The sequence below is a fragment of the Trichinella spiralis genome, assembly GCF_000181795.1.
Source record: "Trichinella spiralis strain ISS 195 chromosome Unknown Scfld1356, whole genome shotgun sequence".
Taxonomy (NCBI): Eukaryota; Metazoa; Nematoda; class Enoplea; order Trichinellida; family Trichinellidae; genus Trichinella; species Trichinella spiralis.
Genome location: NW_003528295.1, coordinates 189,199 through 206,359, shown reverse-complemented (window position 1 = coordinate 206,359; position 17,161 = coordinate 189,199). Strand labels below are relative to the sequence as shown.

At 42.2% G+C, this 17,161-nt stretch overlaps 9 protein-coding genes across 9 annotated transcripts; 4 read left to right on the top strand and 5 right to left on the bottom strand.

Annotated features, from left to right (window-relative positions):
- The first annotated feature begins 299 nt into the window (after positions 1-299).
- Tsp_11299 (hypothetical protein) lies at positions 300-892 on the top strand. The gene is given in 3 exon segments (XM_003369962.1): positions 300-484; positions 620-814; positions 826-892. 3 exon segments carry the CDS (start codon positions 300-302, stop codon positions 890-892), a joined length of 447 nt encoding a protein of 148 aa, XP_003370010.1.
- A 41-nt stretch (positions 893-933) lies between these two features.
- Positions 934-1,636, bottom strand: Tsp_11298 (conserved hypothetical protein). Its single transcript, XM_003369961.1, has 2 exons — positions 1,381-1,636; positions 934-1,148 (listed from the first exon to the last, which is right to left on the bottom strand). The coding sequence occupies exons 1-2, from the start codon at positions 1,634-1,636 to the stop codon at positions 934-936; spliced, it is 471 nt and encodes a 156-aa protein (XP_003370009.1).
- A 365-nt stretch (positions 1,637-2,001) lies between these two features.
- Positions 2,002-2,493, bottom strand: Tsp_11297 (conserved hypothetical protein). Its single transcript, XM_003369960.1, is given in 3 exon segments — positions 2,002-2,115; positions 2,160-2,315; positions 2,335-2,493. The coding sequence occupies 3 exon segments, from the start codon at positions 2,491-2,493 to the stop codon at positions 2,002-2,004; spliced, it is 429 nt and encodes a 142-aa protein (XP_003370008.1).
- A 386-nt stretch (positions 2,494-2,879) lies between these two features.
- Positions 2,880-4,306, top strand: Tsp_11296 (histone H2B). The gene is made up of 2 exons (XM_003369959.1): positions 2,880-3,147; positions 3,921-4,306. The coding sequence occupies exons 1-2, from the start codon at positions 2,880-2,882 to the stop codon at positions 4,304-4,306; spliced, it is 654 nt and encodes a 217-aa protein (XP_003370007.1).
- Positions 4,307-4,793: 487 nt separating this feature from the next.
- Positions 4,794-5,123, top strand: Tsp_11295 (histone H3, embryonic). The gene has a single exon (XM_003369958.1). The coding sequence runs from the start codon at positions 4,794-4,796 to the stop codon at positions 5,121-5,123; it is 330 nt and encodes a 109-aa protein (XP_003370006.1).
- Positions 5,124-7,069: 1,946 nt separating this feature from the next.
- On the bottom strand, positions 7,070-10,815 carry Tsp_11294 (putative integrase core domain protein). Its single transcript, XM_003369957.1, has 3 exons — positions 9,415-10,815; positions 8,794-9,346; positions 7,070-8,571 (listed from the first exon to the last, which is right to left on the bottom strand). The coding sequence occupies exons 1-3, from the start codon at positions 10,813-10,815 to the stop codon at positions 7,070-7,072; spliced, it is 3,456 nt and encodes a 1,151-aa protein (XP_003370005.1).
- A 1,216-nt stretch (positions 10,816-12,031) lies between these two features.
- Positions 12,032-13,721, bottom strand: Tsp_11293 (conserved hypothetical protein). The gene is made up of 3 exons (XM_003369956.1): positions 13,565-13,721; positions 13,018-13,449; positions 12,032-12,375 (listed from the first exon to the last, which is right to left on the bottom strand). The coding sequence occupies exons 1-3, from the start codon at positions 13,719-13,721 to the stop codon at positions 12,032-12,034; spliced, it is 933 nt and encodes a 310-aa protein (XP_003370004.1).
- Positions 13,722-14,251: 530 nt separating this feature from the next.
- Tsp_11292 (zinc knuckle protein) lies at positions 14,252-15,998 on the bottom strand. The gene is made up of 4 exons (XM_003369955.1): positions 15,956-15,998; positions 15,486-15,568; positions 14,458-15,329; positions 14,252-14,381 (listed from the first exon to the last, which is right to left on the bottom strand). Exons 1-4 carry the CDS (start codon positions 15,996-15,998, stop codon positions 14,252-14,254), a joined length of 1,128 nt encoding a protein of 375 aa, XP_003370003.1.
- Positions 15,999-16,108: 110 nt separating this feature from the next.
- Positions 16,109-17,160, top strand: Tsp_11291 (hypothetical protein). Its single transcript, XM_003369954.1, is given in 5 exon segments — positions 16,109-16,153; positions 16,171-16,445; positions 16,668-16,723; positions 16,758-16,873; positions 17,053-17,160. 5 exon segments carry the CDS (start codon positions 16,109-16,111, stop codon positions 17,158-17,160), a joined length of 600 nt encoding a protein of 199 aa, XP_003370002.1.
- Position 17,161: the final 1 nt, after the last annotated feature.

Below are 17,161 nucleotides of genomic sequence, written 5' to 3'. Positions count from 1 at the left end.
CAGATTATATTTTTAAATTAACAAAAATTTTAAGGGAGTGATGAAACTTCAACCAGACCAATAAAGTTGGGAATGATGAAATATTTTCATTTTTTATGTTACGTCACTATTATTAAAGTTACGTAATTCTAAATGGGAATATTTGACCCAATGAAATGAAAAAATATTACAGCTAATCACAAGGGAAAGATTGAATCAATGGGCAATTAGACAAGGAAAACCAATACGAAAAAGACTTTACGGTCTAATAAAATAGCGAGATTGCGGACTAATAAAACAGCGAGGACAACGACCAATAAATGAACAGTGGGACCAAATGGGAACAACATTGTGCCGAAGTGGGACCATCCCCACGTCCGCTGTTCACCGTCCCCTGTGCAAATAAAAAATATCGCAACCACGCTGGTCGACGCGTGCTTCTCTTATTTTGCCCTACTTCCCACGTCTCAGCGTTCTGCTGCCATTCAAGGAATAGTTTCAGGCGGTTGAAATGGACTACCATATGATCCCTTCCCTTACAGACCTTGTTTAGCATGTACCTATTGCAGCCAAACATTTTCTACACCAAATATGGTCCTTCTTAGTGAGCTTCTAACTTCGTTTTCATGGATAACTGCAGACACCCTGGTCGCCTGGTTCGTACACATGCCCGTGCGCATGTTTATTCCTCCATACCTTTTGTCAGGGATGCTAGAGCCCTGCTTTTTCTTAATTTGCGCCGAACAGTTGCTCCAGTTTGTGGCGCAAGCGTTGGACGAACAACCCTTTGGTTTTCTCCTGCGCGCCGTGAGGAACACCGTATATCAAACCCACTGTTAGTTTCAGCTCCCTGCTGAATATTAACCGGCAGGGTGATCCCCAGTGGTATGGAGGACGTTGGGCCGTTACGTGATGAGCACCAGGTCGAGATGGACATTCCAGTCCATCAGCTGGTCACTGGACACTTTTCATGTTCATCCTCTCCGCTAGAGCGTAAAAATGTGGGTGGTACGCCGTGGTCCTGCTCTTAGTTGCGACAGCAGGGAGAATTTGAAACCACGTAATGTGGTGCAAGGCGTCCCAGTGCATCAGCCACGTCCTTCTGAATAAAGGAGCTCTGGGAACCAGGGTCAAGAAGGCAATAGACAACCATGCATTGTCCATCCTTCCTGAAAGCACGTGGGTGCACGTTCTGTAGGCGGATTTGATGAACTCCTCCACTGGCGGTCAGCATCCAGCTCTAAGACTTCAGTGGCTCAGATGACATGTCCTGAGACGGCTACTGCAGCGGGTGCAGAAGCCCATGATGATGACTCCGACATCCAGACATTGAACATTTTCAGCTCACCTTGCAAACTCTCGCCTGGTGGCCATTCTGAAATCACCAAATGCAAAACTTACTCTTGACTGCCATGCTGGGCGTCTGAACGTCTGTCTTCTGTAACTCTGTACAATTGGCAGCGTCGTGGGCATCCTTACAGAATGGACAGCTGCTGATGATTGACAGGTGCCGCACGGTTATAGACACCTTTGCGGTTCGTTTTGCCTCTCTGGTGGGTTCGGTGCAGCTCTTGGCACCTGGTCCTGCTTCTTTCTGTCTCATTTCGTACGGCTTGACAATCCGTCTTCCACCTGAGATGGTAGCCGCTGCACGCATCGCTGTAGCCTTAACCTGAGCGAAGTCAAGAAATTCTCACAGGTCGTTCTCAACGCCTGACCCTGACTGCACATGGATGTCGCACGCAAAGCAAGTATTTCAGGAAATCTTTCCGCTAGAAGCTGCAGGAAGGCTTCGCTTACAGTCATTTCTCCTAACGATGGGTCCTTCTCCAGAGTGTTCAGGCATCAGAGGTGTCGCCTGGGCATGAATACCGTTCCCTGAGTCAGTGCAAAGTTTTACGTCCCAAAGTGCTTTCACGTGTTTCTGAACTACGGCATCCGTACGTCCAAAACGTGTCTTCAACAACTCGACGACGTGTGGATAATTCACGCCAGAACTCGGCATGATTTTTTTCATCAGACTCACCAGATAGGCTCGAAAGCAAGTTCACGAATTTCAAGGAGTCGTCCAAGTCCTTCTGACGATGGACCCCTGCCTGGAAACGGTCCCAGAACGTTGTGAATTTGAGCCCCCTGCTGGAAAACGCTGGCATCCTCAGTTCCAGGAGCTTTCCATTCACCTCTGGCTTGCTGCTACTGCGGAGGTTGAGGTCTTTGGATCTGGCGGAACAGCTGTCAGATCTCAGCTCGCGCTGCTCAGCAGGCACTCTGAATCCTTTGTGCGTATGTATCCCACTGAGTGACCCCTTGGTCTCATTCCCAACCCGTGAGAGCCTCTTCCAACTATAGGTGCACGTCTATCGCGGTGTCACGGAACGCCATCACTTCCTCGAGTAGTTTCCGGCTGTCATCAGGATGCGACGCATTTTCACAGAGTTGTATCAGTTGATCAACCATGCCATGAACCTTCGCCCATTGAACTTCTACTTTGTGCACCACCGTCTTGGTCTTCATAATTAATCGACTTGAACCGGAACGTATGTCATTCTGAGTGGATTTCTCTTTGCCTATTGCCAAGAATCTGGCACAGAGGACCAGAATGTAATCAGCAAAAATACAGGTTCACTCGCTCGCAATCACAGTGGACTATAAATTTCATATTGAAAAGCGGGAAAGTCAATTACGCCAGGCTTTTCTTAAGTCATGTTTCCTCACTTTCTGCTGTCTCTGTTGTCATAGATGAGGTCTTGGGCATTGTACAATAAATGCACCATAAAACGCAAGGTATAGGAACTTAAAAAAGTGTACAATAAAATGAGCAACGCCCGAGCAGGAGAGCGCTACAAACTAATACACACAGACGCAATCACACTCACCAACAAATAGTCTTCTCGTTCAGGATGCAAGTCATAGCAGTCGATAACCGATGGACCCCACCACATGACAAACGAAAGAACAGCTGGATGTTGACAGCAGGCAATTGCCAATTGCTGCATCCATTCAGTTTCCGTGACTATCGGTGGACAATAGCGTATTGGTCGTTTGACTCAAACCGTCAGCTGAGTCCTTTTTTTGTTGTGAAGCAGGGCTGGGGCATGCTGGTTTTCGTTATCATATACCATATTACAGCGAAAATGCAGGTTCACTCGCTCGCAATCACAGTGGACTGTAAATTTCATACTGAAAGGCGGGAAAATCAATTACGTTTCACAATCCAACCTTAACCGTGTTGCACTGACTTCCGTCACGATAACCGTCAATCAAAACTTGATCAAGTGTCGACACATTTTACATACAAAGAATAATTGTAAGCCACAGACATAAGACAAAGTAAACATTCAGTATAGCACAAACACAAGCAGTCACACTAAGATAGGAAACTTCCAAACAAACTGAAAAAACACACAGTCTCCTCAATACTAATGCGCAGGTTCCTTCACGTTGATGACTGAATCCTCTTTTCTGTATGACTGTTTAATTTTGTTGGTTAAATAAATTTTGTAATGAGCAGTATGAAAATTAAGAAGCGGTGATAATATGTTAATTCTAGCTTTTTTTAATTCAGACGTAACAGCAAGTGATTAAACATCACCGATTAGTAAATTGTACTTTCAGCAGATAGACTACAGTAAAACATTTTCACACATTTTATTTACTATTGTTTTACCCAACCAACAACCATTTTACCCACGATTAGATATCTTCAGTCAACAAACACCAAGCAAACCTCTTTCAACCATGAACATTTCCCTTGAAATTTTCTTTAAATAATCAAAAATCAAGAATTAGGTCAAAGTGCTCATTGAAACATTTTCTACGAAATGCTATTGGTTCTTGCACATAAATTTCAAACGTTCCTGTGAAACGCTATTGGCTATTTTCCCCTTCGTTTTAGTATAAAAACTCTCTTTAGAAACTGCATTTTAATCTTGACGTTTCAGTCGTTAGGAGTAACATAACCCTGAAACCAGTAGTTAAAAGCATGAAGAAAGGTGTCAAAGCACAGAAAGCGGCCAGGTCTGGTGATCACAAACGACGTCATCCCAAGAAAAAATCGTTCGCTAGTTACATCTACAAGGTTTTGAAGCAAGTTCATCCTTATATTGGTATCAGCAACAGGGCGATGTCAATCATGAACAGTTTTGTTTATGACATTTTTGATCGCCTTGCCGTTGAGGCGAGTCGTCTTGCCAACTACAGTCAACGCACAACGATCACTTCACGGGAAATTCAAACGGCTGTCCGTTTGCTTTTGCCTGGAGAACTTAGCAAACATGCAGTCAGCGAAGGTACCAAAGCAATTAGCAAGTACATAAATGGAAAGTAAACTATGATACCAGCATATTTAAGGAAATAATAAAAACCCAACGGTCCTTTTCAGGACCACATTAATTTTTATTCAAATCAATGAAATTCAATAAATAAAACTATACTTTTGTTAAAATTTGTTTTTCACCTACACAAAGTAAATTTTTACCAGTTAATCTAAATGTTTAAGCATTAATGGGATATTGTAAACTGATAAGATTGTTTATAAAACATTTGAAATTATTGTTAAAAACTGTGAGCTAAAAGAGGCAAGATGAAACATGCATCACAACTTGTTTCCCGCCTTTTTCCCCAGCCAATCATTTTTGAAACTCAGTTGACCAATTACAGTTCAAGGTCAATTGCAGTTATGTGTATAAAGGAGTGAATATTTATTTTGCCATCAGTTGATTGCTTTCGAGTGAAAATGGTTCGTACAGCAAGCCGCTCGCAAAAATACTGGTGGAAAAGCCCCCCGTAAGCAGTTGGCCACTAAAGCGGCTCAAATGATTGCCCCCAATGCTGATAGAGTGAAGAGACTACATCGCTATCGTCCAGGGACAGTGGCTCTTCGTGAAATTCGCCGTTATCAAAAAAGTACAGAGCTGTTGATCAGGAAGCTGCCATTTCAGCGTTTGGTTCGGGAAGTTGCTCAAGACTACAAAACTGAGTTGCGATTCCAATCGTCAGCATTTTTTGCTTTACAGGAAGCGGCTGAAGCTTACCTGGTCAGCCTGTTCGAAGACACAAACTTGTGTGCTATTCACGCAAAACGTGTCACCATTATGCCAAAGGATGTTCAGTTGGCTCGTCGTACACGGGGTGAACGCGCTTAACTTTGTTACGACTATTTTGTTCATAGCCCAACGGTCCTTTTCAGCACCACTTCAATCTGTTTTTCTTAGCTACATTCCATTGACGAAACATCACTTTGTTGAGAAATGAAATATTTAAATGAATTTAAATTCTAAATTTGTTCAAAATAATGATGATCATTTTTATAAACTTTCCATAATAATACTGTTTTCGAATTTTATTTTTTTAATATTTAATTTCGTGTGAATTTCATCATTATGCATGATAAATGTTTTTGAACACAATTGTTATTGTTATTTTATTGTACCACATTAAAACAATACAAAAGGAAAGTAAAACCTGTGTTGAGAATAATTAGGTTCATGATTCTCAAGTCCAATACAACTGCACGCAAGACAGCTGAGTATAGCTAACTGAGTCGCTGGCTCTTCTCAGGCTTAAAAGAAGTTGCTGTGATTCGGGAATAGCAAAACAAGGATTTTATTTATTCAGAGATGACCAATACAGAGCACGAAGAGTCAGACACACTCCCACCCGAAACGGTCAAAGCAATCAAGCATTCACACGTCACCAACACACACACGTTGCTCACTCTTGCGTTTATGCGTAAACACGTAACTTTGACGTCACAACCAACCAACGAACCTTCAGGTTACGGTAGCAGTTCAGATTATCAGGCTCGAGCGAAAGTGGTTTCAACAGCCTCTTTCCGCCTTCTTTTTTTACAATGAATTTCATTGGTTTTCAGTCTGATACGTTCTATTTGTTAATTTCTCTTTTCTTATCAATTATCAGCTTTCAGATTCAATTCAGAGCTTTACAATTTTTAATTAAACATTTAATTATTGTGTATTTAAAAAAATTAAAAGGTTAATTTAATAAAACTTTTATTGCAGTTGAGCAAAATAATGTATATATGCAAATGTAATTGTAATGCTCGATCCAACTGTGTTCGGAACAGTTGAATTTCACTAACGGGTCAATGGCCCTCTCTCAGGCTTATCAGCGTTAATTAAGTTCGGGAACAACAACGTACGGAAACTAAGATTTATTCGGAAAGAATCGCACAACACACACACAAACACAAGGTCACGTTTAAGCTCGCGAACACACACACCGATTACTCGCCGATTACGTCACCACCACAACAACACCGGTTACGGTAGCAGATTGGGATCTTCAGGCTCAAACCGAGGGAGTTTTCAACAGTAATGATTAATGCAATTAACTACCAGAAATTGGCAGATACTATGTTGTCACTAAACATTTTTGATTGTTTTGTCGCATAAAATCTCAACTTACAACTTTAACTCTATGCAAAGTTCTAACCTAATGGCATGTAAAACCAAATAGGCAACTGTAATGTTCCTCAAGGATATTTTTAATTAATATAAAATAAGAATAATACAAAAACAACATATACTAGATAACTTAAACGCAAACAAATATCACAACTAGGAATACAGCATTAGTCAATGAGGAAGACGCAAGAAATCAGCAAGAAGGACAACTCCGTGAGGAAGTGTCGGCTTATCGTTTTCAACGTTCCCATTATATTCTAATTGCAAATCAGCAGATTAAGAGGCCCTACTTGGTACTGCATACCAAAACTGAGTCAGTGCTATCCGCGAACAGCACTTTCCATAGAATTCCAGAACAAAGTGCTTTGTTTCACCATTTCGTAAATGTTCAGTCTTTATAGCTGCTATTATCAACATTTTAGGTATAGATTTCACGTGCTTTCTTGACTGCGTTTTGTTATAGTCCCGCGTCCGTGGCTATTCCGTAAGCTGATGCACAACAAGAACAAAAACAATAAACGTTTATTAGCCACTATCAAGCGAATACGTAAACACACACACACGCTGCTAAGAGTTCAATCAATCGATCAATAATTTTCTAACCTCCTACTGTGAATGTTCAGGTTCGGTGTCCATACCATACCATAACACCTCCCCCCAGTTCTTCAGATGCTTAGTCGATTGGGGGGCTTCCGGACACGGTTTGATCGACGTGGCTTCTGAAGAACTTCATCCTGCTTTATGGTGACGCTTCCATCTGGTTTACGTTCCTTGTCGCCTATTTCTACGGTGGTCGAACTGCTTTCTGCGTGGACTGACGCTTTAGGACTGTCCACACTTCCCTTAGCTGGCGTGCTTGTTTGATCTTGGAAAATTTTCGGTGTTTCAGTGTCCTGAACGTTTTCATCAGCTGCAGTATTTCTTTCAGGTGAATTTCCTGCTGGCAATGCTTCCTCCAGTAACGAACCCATCTCATTATCTTTCTCCTCCAGACCGTCAGCAATCCCTGTGTTTTTGTGACGCATTTGGTTCGTATGCCGTTTCCATCTCATCCTTCCGACTTGCACAAACCATGTCACCTGTCCTTGCTGCCCGACTATTACTCCTTCCCGCCACAACTTTCGATCACGCGTGTAGTCGCGAACCATGACTGTTTCACCGATCTTGAATTGACGATCTGCACGGTTTCCCGAAGTGTTCTCCATTTTCCTCTTCTGTTCCTCCAGATTCTCAATTCCCCTTGGAAACATGAGATCAAACACAGTTCTTATTCGTCTTTTCAAAAACATCTCAGACAACGTTAGCTTTGTACTCGGATGCGGAGTAATACGATAAGTCATCAAAAATTCGCGCAGTCGATCCTTCTGTGGGCGACGATCATTTGTCGATTTTTTCAATGCTCGCTTGACGGTGTCAATGAATCTTTCCACTTGACCATTCGACTGTGCATGGTACGGCGCTGATGTCACATGACGAATTCCATTTTCTGCACAAAAAATTGTGAACTCACTAGCCGTAAACTGCGTTCCGTTATCTGAAACGAGGACTTCTGGGAAACCAAACCGCGCGAGAACGGTCTTCAATGATTCGATGGTCTGCTCTGTTGCAATATGCGGCATGTGCAGCGCTTCTGGCCACTTTGAATGAGCATCCACCATGATTGAGAACATTTTTTCGTTTATAGGTCCCGCGAAATCAACATGAATCCTTTTCCATGGCCTGTCAGCTACTTCCCATGGCTTAACTGCCACCTTTGCTGGATTCTTCTGTGCAGTAGCGCATCCTTCGCAACTCTGCGCTTTCATTTCAATGTCCTTGTTCATCGCTGGCCACCAACAAAATTGCCTTGCCATTGATACCATCCGCTCTCTGCCTGGATGTGTCTCATGCAGTTTCATCAGCACTCTTGATCGCAATTTCATCGGAATTACCGTCCTTATTCCCCATAACAGGCATCCATATGATACGCTCAGTTCGGTGCGTTTAATGAAATAACTGCGCAGCTCTTCCCTAGGGCATTTCTCAGGCCAGCCCGATAGAACAAATTGTTTCACTTGCTTAAGCACACTGCCTTTCTCGGTTGCTTCAGCAATTACTCTGGCGGTGACCGGTAACTCCGCCTGCAATTCCACAATCAATTGTTTCACTGTTAATTCGTCTTCAGCCTCTCGATTAATTCAGATGATCAAAATTTGTATCAAATGAGTCGCTTGACGAGGGAAGTCTGGACAAACAGTCAGTTTGACAAAAATTTTTCGTGCTGCGATATTCAATATCAAACGAATAATTCATTAGCGCAATTGCCCACCTTGTCAAACGGCATGCAGCCATTTGCGGTACGCCTTTCTTTGAACCGAATATTGAGAGAGAGTGTAGTAGTTACACATACCGAGGAAAGACCGCAGTTTCGCAATGTTCGTGGGCAACGGCATATTAACAATAGCTGCCGTCTTCTTTGGGTCTGCTCTGATACCCTTCGAACTGAGAATGTGACCCAGATACTCGACTTCTCTTTGGAAGAAGGTACACTTCTCCTTGTGAATCCGCAATCCAAATTCCTTCAATCGGCCCAGAACTAACTTCAGCGTCCTCCGGTGCTCATCATCGGTTGCCCCTGTTAAGATGATATCGTCCGAGTACGCTGCAACATTAGGAATTCCTGCTAACATTGTATCCATTACCTTTTGGAAAATCGCAGGTGCCGAAGCCACACTGAATGGCAGTCTGTTGTAGTGATACAATCCTTTGTGTGTATTGATAACCAGAATCTTCTTGGATTCCTCATCCAGCTCAACTTGTAAATACGCTTCCGATAAGTCCAATTTGGTAAATGTTTTCCCACCTCTCAATGCCTGGTAGAGATCTTCAGGCCTCGGAATTGGGTATGAGTCAACCATGAGTCGATCATTTAGTCCTTTGGAGTAATCGGCGCATATTCGAATCTTACCATTCGGTCTTTTACAGTGACGATGGATGCAGCCCAAGCTGATCTATCAATTGGGGTCAGCACACCCATGTCAACATATCGCTCTAACTCTTCTTCCACTGCATCATGCATTGCGAATGCCAATGGAAAAGGTTTTCGAAATACTGGCACAACTCCATCCTTCAGCTCAACGTGTGCCTTTACCTTTGTACAATGCCCAAGTCCATCTTCGAACACTTCTGGAAATTCAGCGCACACGCCATTTTGCGTACGCAACTGAACTGCATTCACTTCCTTCTTATTTGTAAGGAGAGAGCGAAGAGTTTCACTTGCTCCGAATGCGTTGATCCTATCCTGACCCATCACATTGGTCGCTCCCTTTTTGGCCACTCGCAGCACTAGCTTTCTCGTACCTGTGTCACATTCTACTGTCACCATCGTCTCCCCTTTCAGGTTCACCTCGTGCCCCATGAAACTACGCAACACCACTGTTGCCCTTTTTAGTTTCGGGCTGCCTATGCTCTTCCAGCATTCCGGCGTCACGATGGTAACTGCGGCTCCAGTGTCCAGCTCCATTCGAGTTGACTTACCGTTGATTTTAACGGTGACTTCAAAATTGTGTGCGCGTTCCTTAACGGCATAGATACCATCCGCATATAACTTGTGGTCTTTCCAGCTGTTCTGGGGTCGCTGTTTCTGAGACTTTCCTAATTTCTGAGGGTGCTTACACACTTTTGCCAGATGGCCTTGCTTCCCACATTTGAAGCACTTAGAGCGTTGGAACTTGCATTTCTTTGCAAAATGTCCTGCTTCTCCACAGCAGTGATATACATTTGAAACGCCTCTGGACTTTAAGCCCTTCGTTTCTTTAACTGCGTGACACTCTTGCATAGTAACTCTACTACTGCAACCATGAATTTCTTCGTACATCTCTAGAAAGCTCAGTGCTTCATCTAGCTTGATGTTTTCCTTGGCTAATAACCTTAGCTTTATTTCTTCATTTTTCATGCCATTGATGAATTGTAGCACTAATGCTGCTTCCGTGTTGAACGACTCGAAGTTGCAGTGGCCTGCGGCCTCGCATAAACAATTAGCAAACTGCTTCGGGGTTTGATGATCTGACTGCGTGATGCGGAAGAAGTTCGCTCTTTCACGCATCAAAATTACTCGTCGTCCGTACAGCTCCTTCATCTTCGCCACACATTCATCACACGTGAAATCATACGGTGTCGTTCGAAGACACGATCGTCGTAACTCCTCAAAAGCATTAGGTGTTAACGACGCTGAGAAACAACTTCGCATCAAATTCGAGTCGTTGATGAAGTTTATCTCAAGATAACTGCGAAATTGCAGTATCCACGTGTCCCAAGTTCCTTCTTTCGGATTGAAGGGACGATGTGCACCGATGGGAAATCTGGCAGTTCCCATCATTTGAGCCGACTCTGTGCTCTGCTGAGCGGACAACACCGTCTTTTGTTCGTCCATCTCTGCCAATTGCTCTTGTGATCAGTTCAATACTGCTTTTTGACGATTCTCCGTGCGTTCACTTTTCACAAGCTCACTCGTAAATTTGTAACCTCGTCGCCAGTTGTTATAGCCCCGCGTCCGTGGCTATTCCGTAAGCTGATGCACAACAAGAACAAAAACAATAAACGTTTATTAGCCACTATCAAGCGAATACGTAAACACACACACACCCGCTACTAAGAGTTCAATCAATCGATCAATAATTTTCTAACCTCCTACTGTGGATGTTCAGGTTCGGTGTCCATACCATACCATAGCACGTTTTAAGCCGGCCAATTTCTTTCCACTGCTGCTATTAAATTAATTGTGATTATTTTAATGAAACTGAGAAAAATGGTGAATCCACCGGGCAGCTTTCCACGTGATATTTCTTACTAATAGCATCCGTAACTTCTAAATTTGTACACATTGCTCTCTGCAGTCGATGTTATTTTATCATAATTTATACTAATCCTTAATAACAATGGACACATATTGCACATTGGGTATGTTCTTTGGAAAATCAATGTGTTTCCGTTTATATGCCTTTCATTCAAAAACAAGGAATATTTTACCCCAATGATTGCTTACAAGACGCAATTCAGAATTATCAGACATAAAGAGAACAAGGAATAGTAAAAAAAGAAAATTTTTTCTAACAGAGACCTTACATATTGTCCATAGATATGCCGTTTATTCTGATTCTGGCACGGACCTGTTTGTCATCTTAAAAGTGAACCGTCTCTTATGGTTTTTAACTGAATTGTTTGATCGCTCTGCAATGATAAACTAAAAAGCCGAGTTTTATTAGACAAAACACAGCCAATACATGAGGTACAATCATAAGATAATGTCATACTATTACGTAAGATTATCAAGTAAGGCAACTGGGTTTAGTGTACCCACTACATTCACCCCTCGTCTGGTATTGGACGTAGTTCTGCAGGCGCTGTGGTGCTCGTCTTATTCTTGTGGAGCGTCGTGGTGGTGTTTGATGAGGTTCATCTCTTGTCGCTGTGTCCTCTTTGCTTTCTGAATTTTCTGGTGTAAGGTAGTTAGCGTCCAGTTTTTCTCCTTTTTCACCTTCTTCGCAAGGAGCTCCAGTTCCCACTTGTGTTTCATCTGGGTTGCCATCTTCAGCAACGCACTTTCCTCCAGCAGGAGCGAGATGCTTCAGGGATACAGTGGTTTCTCTTCAATCTGTTAATCTGACGTGGGCATATTTAGGGTTAACTTCCAGCAGTTCCAATTCTTCTACTAGGAGGTTGCGATTGTTTGTTTGGCTCAGCCGTCTCATTAGTACCATTCCGGGTGTTGTTAACCAAGTAGGGAGGGATGTATCCGTAGGTGTTCGACTCGAAGAACCGAATAGACGCTCATGAGGAGTAGCGTTAGTTGCTGTCGACAGCAACCTGCGCAACAAGTGCAACGCTAAGCGTATTACTTCTTCCCATTGTTCAATCCGTAGATTGTGGGATCTTAGCGCTAAAGAGACCGCCTTCCTTATAATTCCATTGTATCTTCCTGCCTGTCCATTACCTTGAAGATTGTGCGCAGTCGTGCGGCTGTTGACCACGCCAAGTGAATGTAAGTATGTTTTCAAGTGGTTTGACATGAATGAGGATCTGCGATCGCGATCCAAAAAGGTAGAAAACCTGGGTTAGGCATTTGCTGACTGCTTGGGTAGAAATGTCTGGGCACGGAAATGCAAACGGGAATCAGAAATACTCGTCGACTACGGTTAATATATATCGATTACTTGATGTAGATAGTAGTGGACCTTTAAAATCGTTTTAACCGTTTTTAACCGTTTGAAGGGGACAGTTGCTTTGTTTAGCTTTCCTGAATTTCCTTTCAAAAATCAAGGTTTCAGTTCAGCGCAAACTCAGCAAGAGTTGACCATCTTTTGGATTTCTTCCATTGTGGAAGGCAAATTTTTGCTTCTCACGTAGTGGGCCAAACGGGTTACTCCGGGATCACACAGATTGTTTGTATTGATAACCAGAAGTATGTCTGGTTTGTTTGTAGATGTAGGGTTTGTATTGTGAGGTTCTCTACTTGTATGCTACCACAGATTCGAGATGGGGCGTTTGCCTTTATGTTTAGGCCTTTATTGTAAGGATTTATTGTAAGGAGATAGTTCCAGTCTCCATCTCATTATTTTGTCGTTCTTCGCTTTACCGGCTTGCTTATTGTTAAACATGATGGCAACAGATCGCTGATCAGTAATTAGATGGAAATGGTGCCGCAGCAAGTAATGCTGCCATTTCCGGATTACTTTTACGATTCCATACGCTTCCTTTTCTACAGAAGAGTGTCTTTGTTCACCATGAGATAACATTCTAGAAAAGAATGATACGGGCTTTCCAAGCTGACTGAGGGTCGCGGCTATGGCGTGATCAGAAGCGTCTGTCTCTACCGTGAATGGGAGTTCATCATCGATGGCAGTCACTACAGAGTTCACTATATCATTTGTCATTGCTTTAAAAGCGTATACAGCTGGCTGAGGCAAGGGAAACGTTGTGCATCTAGCCAAAGCATGTATTTTCTCTGAGAATCTAGGTATCCATTGGGAATAAGCAGCGAACATCCTGAGCACTCTTCGAAGTGATGCTGTATTTCTTGAAGTTGAACTGTCGAAGTGGTTTGAATCTCCCTGGGTCAGGTTTTAACGTTCCCTGTTCGATGATGTATCCAAGTAGTTTTACCTGGGTCATTGTGAACTCACATTTGTCCTTATTAAGCGTCAGATTGTATTTCTCAGCGACCTCTCTAATTCTATTCAGGTTTTTGCCGTGCTCTTCTTGATTCATGCCACAGATTGTAACATTATCAACGAAGACAAAACCATCTTTTAATTCTTCTACTCTAAGGATGTTATCCATGACTCTTAGGAAACATGCAACACCGTTCGTAACTCCAAATGGTAAAGTCCAAATGGTTTGAACTGGTAAAGTCTTCCGTCAGCTTCAAAGCAAAGCTTCGAATGGTTTGTCTCTAGCGTTGATGGAAAATTGGTAATACGCACTCTTTAGATCAACGGTACTGTAGAAACGGTATTTCGATATAGCTTGTACCATATCACTAATTTTGGGTAGAGGGTACGCATCAAATAGTGTAAAGTGGCTGACAGTTTGAGAATAGTCGATCATCGTGCGCTTCTTGTGATTATCAGTAGTCACTACGAGGGTCTGCGCTCTTCATGGAGAGCAGCTTTCTTCAATGATATTCTCTGCTAAGAGTCGTCTTACTTCGTTGTTGATGAACTTTGCTTCCGTAACAGAATATCTTCTTTATTTCACCGCTACCGGTTTGCAGTTTATGGAGAGATTCGCGAATAGGGAAAGGGCTGGGATTTTGGCTAACGCTAGACCGCAGATAGTTAAGGGAGCTTTTGGTCCGCAAAAAGAGACAGTCATGCTAGAATGTAGTTGTAGTATGTCTTGTCCGATAATGACATCAGTACAGACATTCGGTAAAACGTGCAGTTTAGAATTTGAATAATGAAAGCCGTGTAATTCAATGGCACAGCCTGTGAGTCTTGACTGGAATGATGTCGAGGCCGTAAGAACCTTTCCATCAGTCGGCAGTAGTTTCATCTCCAAGGTTTTACATAATTACTCATCGATAAAGCTTAGAGAGCTGCCAATGTCGATCAGAGCTGTAATGTTGATCTCGTTGATTTTAGCTTCTACTATGACATTTTTCAATTCAGTAGCCGTTGACGAAGAGGAAAAGCTGATTAACGATGTAACCGAAACAGAAACGGTTCGTTTGGAGGCGCTTCTGCATACTTTCGCGAAATGACCTACTTTCCCACAGTTATTACACGTGGTGTTTCTCGCAGGGCAATTAGCACGCGGATGTCGCCGTTTCCCGCAAAAGTAGTATTCTTGTTTAATCGCAGCTGACGTATTAGTCATTTCAATCCCAGGGTCTGCAGCGCTCACTAAGTGAATAATCGGGTCGGAATTGGTATACAGCTTCGCATTTTCTTTGGCAGAGTTTAATGTCATGGCCTTGTTGACAGTTTCTTGTAGACTTATCACGCTATGTTCCAAAAGTCGCGTGCGGATTTCGTTAGAGCTCATACTGTTTATGAAAGCGTCTCGAATCATCTCTTCGCGATATTGTTCAGCGGTAACATTTTTATACTCGCAGTTCTTACTCAGTCGTTGGAGTGCATGTAGAAACTCTTCCAGCGATTCACCGTCTCGTTGCTTCCTGGAAATAAATTCATATCTGGCAAAAATCACGTTTTTTGGTTTAACATAAACTTCGTTCAGTTTCGCTATCGCTTCGTCATAAGTCTTGCAGTCTTGCACGTATTCAAAAGTAGATCCGGTTAGGTAGAGACGTAAGATTTTCACTAGGTCGATCCCAGGTTCCACGGTCAGTTGAACAAAATCTTGGAATTGAAGTAGCCAGAACTTCCATTTCTTTTCTGCGTCTGGGGCAATGGGATCGATAGCAAGTTTGATCAAAGAAAGTGTCTTTCTTATTCATGATAACGAACTGTCTAATAAATTTTAATGAATAACTCACAAAGTCGAGCTTTATTAGACAGAACGCAGCCAAGATTTAAGATACAATTATAAAATAATGTTATATTATCACGTAAGATTATCAAGTAAGGCACCTGCGTTTACTGTACCCACTACACGTTCAACTTTATCACGATTCAATGTCCACTTCTGAGCAAGATTTAGGAACATCGATAATCGATAATTGTCTAAAATAATGTTTCTCAACCAGGGGGACGTAAGAAGGTTCCAGGGGGGCGTGAGAAGTAAGAATTTTTAGTACTGCATAGGTGCTAGAAATTCAGTTTGGTCTACCTCAGGCTACATTTTTACCAACTTTTCTTTCTGGTCATCTTGGTTTCAGCTTAACAACGTTAGCTGTGCACATTTTATAATTTGTGGCAACACCAACTTTTGTTTCACGTGTGCATATTTTTTCTGTTTCAATTTTCAAGAATTTGTAATATCAGTTAATCTCAGATTGTCTGAAATTGCATCAGTTCAGGCTAGTTTTTTTCTCTCCTAAGTTTCTAAGTATTTTATCGTTATGAATAAATAAATCTCCCGCTATCATAATGGCTTTAAAGCGTGGCTACTCATAACCGTGGGCATAGCAGTCTTGTTGATCTTGCGTTGCATATACTGTTTGTTATTATTTCACATAAGCAAATTATCAGCGTACAATGGCGTCGAAAAAACGAAAGTATGATGCAGAGTGCATCAAATATTGCTTCGCAGCTATTAAAAAAATGGTGTTAAACTGTCTCGGTGCGTTGTATGCCTTAATACACTCAGTAATAATGCTTTACAGCTGACGCGACTGCAGCGGTATTTGCATCACCGCCATCCTGAATTTTCAAAACAACCTGTGGATTCTTTTTGCGCAAAAAGGGATGCCCTTTCTCAAATCAGACTTGACAAAAAAGGCAAGTATCATCAGGAGACTGCAAAGGCTGTCAAAGCATCGTACGAAATAGCTATGTTGATTGCCAAGAATAAGAAACCACATACTCTTAAAGAAATTATTGTTAAGCCCTACACTGCAAATGCAGTAAAGATTCTGCTTGGGGATGGCATGGCAAAACCGTTTCAAAATATTTCTTTTTTTGATTCAACAGTTAAACACCGAATCAATGAATTGACTAAAGATATAAAACAGATAAAGGTTGTAACCTAAATTATATGAGAAGTTTTGTCTGCCAGAGCAAATGCGCAATGTAAACAAAAATAACAACGTATATAATATGACTGCAAAAAGCGGAACAAATTCGGTTCCAACATCAATAAATGTGAAATAACGAATTGGAGTCCGACGGCCCACATGCCACCACTAACGGTCGGTTCATGCACGCCATCAATCAAGGGTTAATGTTGAAAATTGCCTATTATTGATAACAGGCAGAAGCGTTTGCCCGATATTGATAATCGGCAATAAGCAATTGCATAATATTGAAACAACGGCCATCGGGCCACAGGTGCCATTTGGGAACATTGAGAGCTGCGGTGTCATGACGGTATTTATTTCTACAATTCATCACTCTTGAATAGTAAACATATTGGAAACAACAGTTACACGGTACTCTTATGATATGGAGCTACTGATGATACATTGGGAAACATCTGATGAAGCTGCTTGCCACACTAAACTGGAAACACAGATTTTTGCAGTTTTTTTTTGCAAACTGCGCATCAGCCTTGCGTACTTGACTGCAGGAAATGTTCACGTGAGCTTCGCAAACCATGTGGCAAATGGCTATGTGGTCCAGGCCTTGAGATCTGTAGTCGCGGCAATCACTGCTAGT

Excerpts from the sequence above, each read along its gene's own strand:
- Tsp_11297 (XM_003369960.1), bottom strand. The coding sequence starts at position 2,493 with ATGAAGACCAAGACGGTGGTGCACAAAGTAGAAGTTCAATGGGCGAAG. Across the intron at positions 2,116-2,159 it reads GCAGTAGCAGCAAGCCAGAG|CAGGGGGCTCAAATTCACAA; the intron begins GTGAATGGAAAG and ends AGCGTTTTCCAG.
- Tsp_11296 (XM_003369959.1), top strand. The coding sequence starts at position 2,880 with ATGCAAGTCATAGCAGTCGATAACCGATGGACCCCACCACATGACAAA. Across the intron at positions 3,148-3,920 it reads GCTCGCAATCACAGTGGACT|TCGTTAGGAGTAACATAACC; the intron begins GTAAATTTCATA and ends TTGACGTTTCAG.
- Tsp_11292 (XM_003369955.1), bottom strand. The coding sequence starts at position 15,998 with ATGCAACGCAAGATCAACAAGACTGCTATGCCCACGGTTATGA. Across the intron at positions 15,569-15,955 it reads TGCTATGCCCACGGTTATGA|ACAATTATCGATTATCGATG; the intron begins GTAGCCACGCTT and ends ACATTATTTTAG. Across the intron at positions 14,382-14,457 it reads TCTCTAAGCTTTATCGATGA|TCAAGACTCACAGGCTGTGC; the intron begins GTAATTATGTAA and ends ACATCATTCCAG.
- Tsp_11299 (XM_003369962.1), top strand. The coding sequence starts at position 300 with ATGAACAGTGGGACCAAATGGGAACAACATTGTGCCGAAGTGGGACCA. Across the intron at positions 485-619 it reads TCAAGGAATAGTTTCAGGCG|ACACCCTGGTCGCCTGGTTC; the intron begins GTTGAAATGGAC and ends GGATAACTGCAG.
- Tsp_11293 (XM_003369956.1), bottom strand. The coding sequence starts at position 13,721 with ATGGATAACATCCTTAGAGTAGAAGAATTAAAAGATGGTTTTGTCTTC. Across the intron at positions 13,450-13,564 it reads GACGCTTAATAAGGACAAAT|CATCACTTCGAAGAGTGCTC; the intron begins GTGAGTTCACAA and ends CAAGAAATACAG. Across the intron at positions 12,376-13,017 it reads GTTTAACAATAAGCAAGCCG|GTAATGGACAGGCAGGAAGA; the intron begins GTAAAGCGAAGA and ends ACAATCTTCAAG.
- Tsp_11294 (XM_003369957.1), bottom strand. The coding sequence starts at position 10,815 with ATGGACGAACAAAAGACGGTGTTGTCCGCTCAGCAGAGCACAGAGTCG. Across the intron at positions 9,347-9,414 it reads AGCGATATGTTGACATGGGT|ATTCGAATATGCGCCGATTA; the intron begins GTGCTGACCCCA and ends CCGAATGGTAAG. Across the intron at positions 8,572-8,793 it reads GAAACTGCGGTCTTTCCTCG|AGGCTGAAGACGAATTAACA; the intron begins GTATGTGTAACT and ends GAATTAATCGAG.
- Tsp_11295 (XM_003369958.1), top strand. The coding sequence starts at position 4,794 with ATGATTGCCCCCAATGCTGATAGAGTGAAGAGACTACATCGCTATCGT.
- Tsp_11291 (XM_003369954.1), top strand. The coding sequence starts at position 16,109 with ATGGTGTTAAACTGTCTCGGTGCGTTGTATGCCTTAATACACTCA. Across the intron at positions 16,446-16,667 it reads GGGGATGGCATGGCAAAACC|TCCGACGGCCCACATGCCAC; the intron begins GTTTCAAAATAT and ends AACGAATTGGAG. Across the intron at positions 16,874-17,052 it reads AGAGCTGCGGTGTCATGACG|CCTTGCGTACTTGACTGCAG; the intron begins GTATTTATTTCT and ends ACTGCGCATCAG.
- Tsp_11298 (XM_003369961.1), bottom strand. The coding sequence starts at position 1,636 with ATGCGTGCAGCGGCTACCATCTCAGGTGGAAGACGGATTGTCAAGCCG. Across the intron at positions 1,149-1,380 it reads GCCCAGCATGGCAGTCAAGA|GAAGGATGGACAATGCATGG; the intron begins GTAAGTTTTGCA and ends ACGTGCTTTCAG.